An 8909-nucleotide genomic window follows, 5' to 3' on the forward strand; every position below is an offset into this window, starting at 1 on the left:
TTACCCATAAATTCAATATTTTATAAATAATTGCCATCATTTCTACTGCATTACAACTTTATTTACAGTCTACGGAACCACCTCAAGTTAACATTCCTTTTTTACTCAAAGGCCAAATTTCTTTAAAACAATTCAATTTAGAGAAACATTATCGTGTACTCTATATTAAATTAAATCACAAGGAACTATTTTTGATTGAAGCAGTAAACAAACCACATGGGTAATTTATATTACAAAAAAAAAAAAACATTTGGTCAACTTTGTTGCCAAATATTACTAATTTACTGACTTCCAAATGACAATTACTTTTTAACTGAGAATTTTGTTCTGATGGACCGTTTTAGTGGCAACTCATTCATTTGACAAACCTCGAAACCCTGTTGGGGTCGGGAAATAAATTCAAAAACCCAAATTATAATTCAATCTAGATTTATTCAACGTGATTTACAAAAGCAAGTAATCACTTGTTGCCTCTTACAGTTCTACTTAACTGCAACTGAGTTAAGTGCTTATGACGGTGGACCCCATATAACTCTCAGAAAGCAAGTTGATTCACAAGGGGAGAAGATGTTCTGACATTTGTGAGAGCAAACTGCTTTCAGTTACCATGATATTCCAGACATAGACGTTGCTGCCACTGATAAATACTCAAATGCATGTATTAAATTCACGCACATTGTTATGTTTGTACATGTTTTGTTTAATTTTGACTGTGTCGGAAAGACTTGAAAAATTTACATTTCCATGACACCAACACTGAACAATTTTAGAAGCCACAATAAAATATGTAGTCACATCTGTAATGAAAGTGTTGGGAGGGCAGTGCTTTACATTGCAAACAGGATCAGAAAAGCAACCATCAAACAGAATAGTCCCATAGCTTCAGACAGGGCGAAACCCAGGATGGCATATGAGAACAGCTGCTGCTTCAAAGATGGGTTCCTGCAAACAAAAAGAAGTCAATAAATGTAAAGAAAACATTTGAATTGTACCCCAAAAAAACATGTACACAGTGACCAAATGGCAACAAACCTGGCATAGCCAATAATGAGACTACCGAACACTGTTCCAATTCCAGCACCAGATCCAGCGACTCCGACTGTAGCGGCTCCAGCACCAATGAACTTGGCGGCGGTGTCAATGTCCCTGCTGATGGCACTGGTCTGGAAGCCTCTCAGTGTGACCTGTGTGAGGGGGCTTTGTGGCATCACAGCAACAGAGCTCTGCAGCGAAAGACAAAAAATGAAAACATTCACTTCAAAGAAACACCACAGACAGGCATGGGAAATACAGTTACTGTTAAAAAAACACCACAAGTAGTCAATAATACAAAAGTGTTTATAAACTTTGTTTATCCTTACCTCTGTTTTGCCATCAGGCCTGGAGAGCACAGAGGCAGACATGGGTCTGTAAAGAGCCCGGGAACCAGCACGGACCTGCGGATCAACAAAAAAGAAAAGGATCAGTTTAGTTAGGTTGGAAGTTTTGTGTTTTAGGTCCATATATGCAAAAAGCCTTTCAATGACACTTGGTAAATGTTTATACAGTTGAATATACACAGTTTTGTGTTATGCAAGCATGGACGTCACCACAATTGCTGGTGTCAAGCTTACAATTAGTTTTGTTTCTGTCACACTTTAATGGACACAAGGACAAACCTGACAAAAATCCCTGTTTCCTTCACAAAAAAACATGCCTTTTTATTCAAAAGCAAGTCATATGACCTTAGAGGCATAACATACAACACATAAGTAAAATAAAATAAAAATCCCAAACATCTAACTTGACCATGTATGCATTTGTCTTCAGGGTCTTCCATTGAGTTTACCCAGTCTTTAAGCTAAACTTAACTTAGCTAAAAGAGAAGCTAAATGACCTTAGCCAACATTCACCACTGTAAAATGCATTTAGGAGCAAGAGTAGCCCTTGTGCAGCCTTCGACTCAAAAACATGTAAGACAAAACGCAAAGATAATGCAGTACTTTGGCCCTTATCATGTAAAACATGCGTCAATTCCTTTGTAGATATATAGCTACAAGCTAACCTGCCGGCCTTGTCAGCGTACACCCTTGCAATAAGCTACACTCAAGATCAACCAGAGGCCTTCCCGATAATGGAAGCTATGACAATTGCCTAGTTTTCCCGAATGCAGATTTACAAAGATTAAAAACTCACCAGAGCCGGCGTGGAAACAAACTTCGCACAGGCGTACATTTTTCAAGTTTAGGTAGTTTTAACCGGTTCGGTCAAATATGGTTGAAGCCCGGGTCTCTCTGCGGAAAGAAGATTGGATTGAAGTAAGGTCAAACGGGTGTGAAAATAATCCACAGGTAAAATAAATACATCTGTATGTAAATTCACATTCATTCTGCACATTGTATTTACTTGTGCAATGCAATAAGAAGCCACAAGACAGGATGAACGCGGATTTATAGAGATCTGCTTCTCATTCATACAGCCATTACTTACCTACCGACTGCAGAGGTCGAACCACAGTGGAGTACTGCGCCTGCGCGTTGTGATACGTGTAAAGTCCCGGATGATGACAAGGGAAGGTCATTTAACAAAGCTTTATTTACAACAAGTAGAGAACAACAAATTTATCATTAGTTTAACTAAACACACGCTGACATAGAAACGTTTACTTTAATATTTTTTTTGAAACAACAAAATAAGAAAAAGTCAAACTAAATATGTTTTTTAGATTTTAAAGTGTCTTTAGGTCAGTTTTCTGGAAGCTTAATTGTCAATTGTGTCTGCTCCCATACCATCTGAATCTGACACTAAACTATGAGCTGTGGGTAGTGGAGAAGGTTGTTCAGCCGGATTTGTAATTACGATGAACGATTCTATAACAGCCGTTGAGTGACAAGGAGTTTCTTTGTTGGATGCTAGTTGAAAAAGAGACATTTAGATGTGACTTTTTAAAATTTTACAGAGATTTTAATCAGCAGTTTACAATCAAGGTTGTCCAGAACCACTACACAAAAACATGCTGAAAAAAAATCCCACAACAAATTAAGCTATATTTATTATGATAATCCAATTCAGTCTAGCACAACCAGGTTGTTTAAATTGGTTGTGGTCAACATGATAGATATTAAATTGTTTGTGTTTGTTTAATTTTACTAACCCACTTATTTTTACTTTATTCTATGTGCTTATAAATAAATGATTGACTATTGACCTCTTTTGTTTGCCCCTCCAACAATTTCTCAAGAAAACCACATAGCAAGGAACAGTTTTATGCTTAAATGTGAAGAATTCTAGAAATAATTATCCGAGGACAATTTTAAAACATGCTCTTGCATATTTTCCTGTTCATAATCTAATAAAAACAGCACTTTTTTCCCAATGAAAAAGAGTTATCATAATAAATTGCAACGTTATTGGCATATTTTTTATGGTTTCTTCCGCCACACTTTCTATATGGAAAAGTAATTCTCTGAACGTCCAGCAGAGGATGCAATGTGTTTTTGCTGTAATCAAAGCCATTGTTTGGGCTGCACAACATTTAAAAAAAAGAAGATAATTGGGATTTAGTCTTGCATAGGCAATGCAATCGAAGGGAATTTGTTTAATTTTAAAATTAAACATTTTCCTGTAAGTGAAAAGATTTAGTCAAGATTCCCCTTTAACTACATTTATGTTTGGTTTGAATACAGTTACCTTCTGTTTATAGTTCACGCACACTTCATTCTTTTGAAAGTAAAGGCTGGAGTTCTGCCAGCTGATATAAGGACCAATTTTGATTGATGAAAGAGGAGAAAATTCTCAAGTACAAGTCAAATCTTCCACAAAAACTCAATCTATACATAAAACTCGCTATCACGTGGTTTGCAACGGGTATTTTCTTGCACCACATTTACAGCACTAACCATTGTGCCACCCTTATAAACCACTATATGACATATTTGATTTCACACTGGTGATGCTGAATTCCTGCTAATGCGTGATGTAAAATGAAGGATTGAACAGCGGGCCTGAATGTTCTGCAGCGACTTATAGGTCACCGCTAACCGAATGATAAAACATGAACATTCACAAAACATTAATTGCAAGACAGCATTTATCAAAGTGGCCGTTAACTACCTGAGGTCAATGTCATACTGTCTAATTAACTGGGGTGGCTGTGTGGTCCTACATGGCAGTGGAAGGTGGAGAGAGCAGCTTCCCCCCTCACCCCACCACCATTTACCCGCCTTTTACTTCCTCCCACTCTGAGGCGCAAACTTGCTGTCTGCTTCCTGCATAGAACACAGTGAGACACTCTATTTGCATGCCCACCCCATCAAGCTGGATGCACTCAGACTGGTAATAAAAGGCATTGACCCCCTTAACCTTTATGAATTACAATTTGTGCCTGCAGCACGTCCTGTCAGAGGCCTCAGAAAAGCAGGCACCTCTGCTGAGATGTGTGCGTGTTGTTTTGCAGTTGTTAAGGAGAGGGGAAAAGGTTTTTACAGCTCCTCGTCGGAGCGTCTGACAAGCAGGGAGGAGGCAGTCTGACAGCAGAAGCAGGTTAGGGAGGGACTGCAACACTGTTGATGGCTCCATGCTAATCTCCATTCTTGGATGCTGCACAAACTACAGAGATTTCTTTCTTTGTCAAGACCAGGGAAAGATAGCCTAAAGGGCTGCAGTTCAACCAAGCTCTATCTCTTTATTTGTGTTAAGCATGCTTTTTTCAGAGTTTTTTTTTTTTTAACAAAGATGAAACAAAAAGTGTAATCAAGTATTATGAACTCATCTTCTCCCAGTGAGAATTTTGATTTAGGTGCCATAGGGTCATGTTAAGTTGAGTTCAATGTCACATGATTTTGAAAAAAAAATCAGTCTAGGTTTGGACATTGCATGCAGGAATGACGAGGATGCAAATGGGTTTAGTCCTCTGACCGATCAAACTCCTTAAAGACAGACTTGACAGGAAACACAGACATCAACAGACATCAGAGATTCTCAACGTTAGCAAGCGTGCAATATTTATGTTCATTATGAAATTAAACTAACAGGCATAATAGAATCTACTTCGAATTTGCTGCTTAAAAGTCAATACAGAATCTTACTTTTGGAACATTATTCATAAAACATAATGTGCTATGTACCCCTAATCATTAAACGTTAACACTTCAGATTACTGACATAGTAAATGTTTGCCCTAACATAATACGCAATTGTGAATTATTGTTTCTATAAAGAGGCAAATCTCTGTAGTTTACAGTTGGAGTACTAAGTCGAAATGAAAGTAATCTAACAAAAATAAACAAATCAGTCTTTATCCCTATATCCCTATTAGCATTCATAAAACAGTTTTTCATTAAAAGCAGACAAATATGTGTTGCTGGTGAGCAGACTGGTTGGATATGTCCATGGAAAAGCTGACGTTTCCAGCATCATTAGTCTTAATCGTGAGTTTTTAGAAAAGTCTAACAACTTGATATCCATCAAATGTCCAAGGAGTCTTTTGTTTTGTGCCCAAATAATCCCTCTGAGGAGGTGCCATGATGCTAGTCCTGGCCAGAATTTAAATATTGTTTAAAACTGACACACCCTTCTCACAAATACCAGCATGAACTGAGCTTTAATCCTCTTTTCTCTCTCTGTTTAACATCAGGAAATGCAGTCAGTTGTTGTGTGAACAGGAGCGTGGCTGACAGGGGCAGCCGTGCGATGATTGGTTTACGGATCTCTGCTTTCTCTGTCTTCGCGGTCACTAAGATTTACAATCAAATGGCTTATGACACTTTAGTGAAAGCCACCACAACCGATGACAGGATAAGGAAAGCAGCCGGACACTTCCAAAGTCTGCTTGACCTCTGTCTGCAGTTTGTAATAATGCTCTGCTGCTTTCTCTTGCATTTTTTTATAACGCATCCAGCATACATACAGGATGCATGCGAGTTTTATCAGACAGAAGGTTGTTAAGGATCCCATATGGAAACTGGATTTGATAGACAGACTCTATAAGGTGCCCACTATATGCACACAGTGCATTTTAGGCTGCAGTCAAACTGCAGTTTCAGTTTACCACACAAAAGAGCGATTAAATGTGATTTAAAGGCCAATCTGAAATGGCATTGCCCGCCCCCTACTATTGAAATATTACTGCCCTGCTGCTCGCAGTTTTGGATTGAATTTAGTGCAGTTATCTAGCTAAGTTAATTTCAGTTGCCACTCTAAAATTTATATCTACATTTCAGTTTAAATATCCTTTAATTGCAAAATGCATGTTGCCCTGAAAAAGGCTATTTTTTTGTTGGGAAAAAAGACATTTTAAGGTAATTAAAGCTGCTATTTAACTAAAACCACCACTCAAGCTTTGGTGAATACATCTGCAAATTGTTATTTCAGTGAAACCTAATGCAGATTTTGTTTCAATCATTAACACATTACCCAAACAACAGTGGATGTGGGCCTTGTAAAGTCCGAAGCTTATATTCCCAGAGTGTTTACTTATCAGTCTTATGATTTTTATAGGACACATATGGCTGCAGTTTACTCTGCTTAATTAAATCGTTTTAAACTAGGATTAGGTTTTCAGAGCAGCAATACATTATATAAAGTCCAATTCCTCATAGGCTGTCCAGTGTGCAGCTTCTGAAATTTTCAACTGCACAACCCTCCCACAGATCGCAGCATCAGACTCTGGGCTGTCACAACAGTATTTAGTAAAAGAGCTCTTCCTGCTTTTAATGGCCTGACCTACATCCCAGTTCTGAGAGCTAATAAAGGCAGTCTGGTGTAGGTCTTGGAGCTGCACAATGTCACTCACAGATGCTCAACTCAGCAAAATCCGGAATGCTCAATTAGTTGCTTTTATGGTCCCCATTAATATGCATTAACTCTCTGTCCAGTGCACAGGCAAAAACTAAGTTACTGCAAACTGCATGTCTGCCAGGTCAAAATGAACCTTGAAACAAAACACACTAGTTTGCATCACAAAACACTAGAGTGTCAAAATAGTTTACATATTGAAAACGAGCTTTGTTTGATTCACTTTCCCTTTACACCTTTATCAGTTACATTGCAGAATTCTGCAAAAGAAGGAATGTTTTGTGGATTTGTGGATTGTTTTTTTCTTATTTCAAAGAAAAAAACTAAAATTCTCTCTTGTTTTGGCTTCTAAATTATAATTTGTTGTCAAACGCACTACCATGTGAAATAACATTCCAGGATGGTAATAGGGAGACTGGATTTTGCATTAAAAATGCATCACAGCTCCAGTTTCAGCACCTCCCCTGTAGCAAGACAGTAATAGCTCATCACAGAAACCCACACAATCTGGTACCACTCCTCCCACACAATGAACCGATCTGGCACACAGCAAGCTGAATCAATCATGGCACTTTATTATCCTGTCACTGGTCTGTTTCCTGCAAGTGTGTTTACCCTGTCCGTGGCCCTGCAATCGGTGCTGTTCAGTGTACATTAGGACAGACATAATTGAGAATGTGGGCGGCCCGAAGTACAGGGCTCAACCTGTTGTCGTTAATCTGTCATATTGTCATGAGTCACTCTGGCAGTGACCCATAGGAGCTTCTACTTTGGTGGCATTGCTGATGGCGCTTTGTTGTTTGGGGCAAAGGGCTTCACCTGTATTTTAAGTTTATTGGTCGCCCCCAACAGAGAGGCCCAAAGAAGGTGTGATCTACTGCCCAACCTCTGGCCTCAATTTTCGCCTTCTTTTTTAATTGGTGTTGGCTTCTTTATGCTGAGCTGTTACTCTATTAAAACTCATCACCTCCACTTTCAACAAGAGTAGTCATGATCTGGCACATTAAAGGTCAAACTTATTCCAGTGTGTTATGAGAAAATTAGGAAAAACTTAAAGGAGGAGCAGTCATGCCCCATTTAATAAAAGCTCAATATTGCTTTTTGTATTAAGTAAAATAATTCAGGCACTCTATCCGAGGTAATTGGAAACTTTTCAGACAGCATGACTCCCTCTCTTTAAATTAGATTACTGATGGCTGTGCTGAAATTTGCCTTCACTTTGTATAAATTAAAGCTCTGGAAAAGCATTTACAAAATAACAAGATACAAATGAATGCAATCGTACAGTTGGAAAAGGTGCATTTTACAATCAGGCCCAACATTAGAAATAATAGCTAAATCTTACCTCAGCGGCCTGTTATTAATTACCTGGCAAATAGAACCTGTCTGATTTCAAACTGAGTTATTGTGGTGCCAGGAGATCACCGACAAAAATTAAACAGCAATCAAAGTACATTTCTGTCATCATAATCCTGATTGTCAGCATCACCTTTCCCGAGATAGCTTGCAACAGCAAAATAAAAATACTTTTTAGTAAGTGGCTCCATTTTTTGATGATCATTTATCACATTTATGTCGCATTAAAGCCTTATCATAAATTACATGAATCTTCTCTATTTTTTTTGGTATGAAACACAATTTATCAAACATGAAAAAAGCGAAGCGCTGCGATCAAGCAGCTACGTATTATTTATAGACATTACAGTTTCACAAAAGTCGTTTGTGGCATTTTCTGATATGCCGCATGACATGTTTACACCACAAATGGCAGCTATAATGCAGAGTCACAGGCGGCTTTTTATCACATCATACGTCCATTTTAACAAGTCTTACTTTCGCAGAGCAAAAATTCACAAAGCAATTGGTTAGAACCTTAAAGAGGATGTAAGTTTCTGGCAGTGGCTCTTCAGATTGTGGCTTCTTTTATGGGGGGGAAATTATATCAGCCTGGAGACCAATAAGTTATGAAATGTCAGGATCCTATGCATTCTAATTGAGTGTGGAACAGTTAATGGCTGTGGAAATTCAGCCGCTTGACGTCTTATTCCCCTGTGTGCACTTTCACAGCCGAGCCCATGAGCCTCAATTAAATGACAAAATGGGCCCATTCTTGAAGATAACAACAATAAAAACAC

General features: G+C 38.3%; 1 protein-coding gene across 3 annotated transcripts; it reads right to left on the reverse strand.

Moving 5' to 3' along the window:
- Positions 1-412: 412 nt before the first annotated feature.
- atp5mc3 (ATP synthase membrane subunit c locus 3) lies at positions 413-2570 on the reverse strand. 3 transcript variants are annotated; one of them, XM_004081765.4, is made up of 5 exons: positions 2470-2570; positions 2176-2273; positions 1362-1436; positions 1033-1223; positions 413-942 (listed from the first exon to the last, which is right to left on the reverse strand). In XM_004081765.4, exons 2-5 carry the CDS (start codon positions 2212-2214, stop codon positions 828-830), a joined length of 420 nt encoding a protein of 139 aa, XP_004081813.1. In that variant the 5' UTR covers positions 2215-2273; positions 2470-2570; the 3' UTR covers positions 413-827. The 3 variants fall into 3 exon arrangements, with proteins under 3 accessions (XP_004081813.1, XP_011488096.1, XP_004081814.1); XM_011489794.3 differs by having other exon boundaries at positions 2474-2524; XM_004081766.3 differs by having other exon boundaries at positions 2386-2475.
- Between the last annotated feature and the right edge of the window lie 6339 nt (positions 2571-8909).

Source organism: Oryzias latipes, chromosome 21, assembly GCF_002234675.1.
Source record: "Oryzias latipes chromosome 21, ASM223467v1".
Lineage (NCBI taxonomy): Eukaryota > Metazoa > Chordata > Actinopteri > Beloniformes > Adrianichthyidae > Oryzias > Oryzias latipes.

What these genes read in the sequence shown, in the direction of transcription:
- atp5mc3 (XM_004081765.4), bottom strand. Translation starts at nt 2,214, where the DNA reads ATGTACGCCTGTGCGAAGTTTGTTTCCACGCCGGCTCTG. An exon ending in TTGTTTCCACGCCGGCTCTG is followed by an intron (nt 1,437 to 2,175) that starts GTGAGTTTTTAA and finishes GTTGATCCGCAG; the next exon opens with GTCCGTGCTGGTTCCCGGGC. An exon ending in GGCCTGATGGCAAAACAGAG is followed by an intron (nt 1,224 to 1,361) that starts GTAAGGATAAAC and finishes CTTTCGCTGCAG; the next exon opens with AGCTCTGTTGCTGTGATGCC.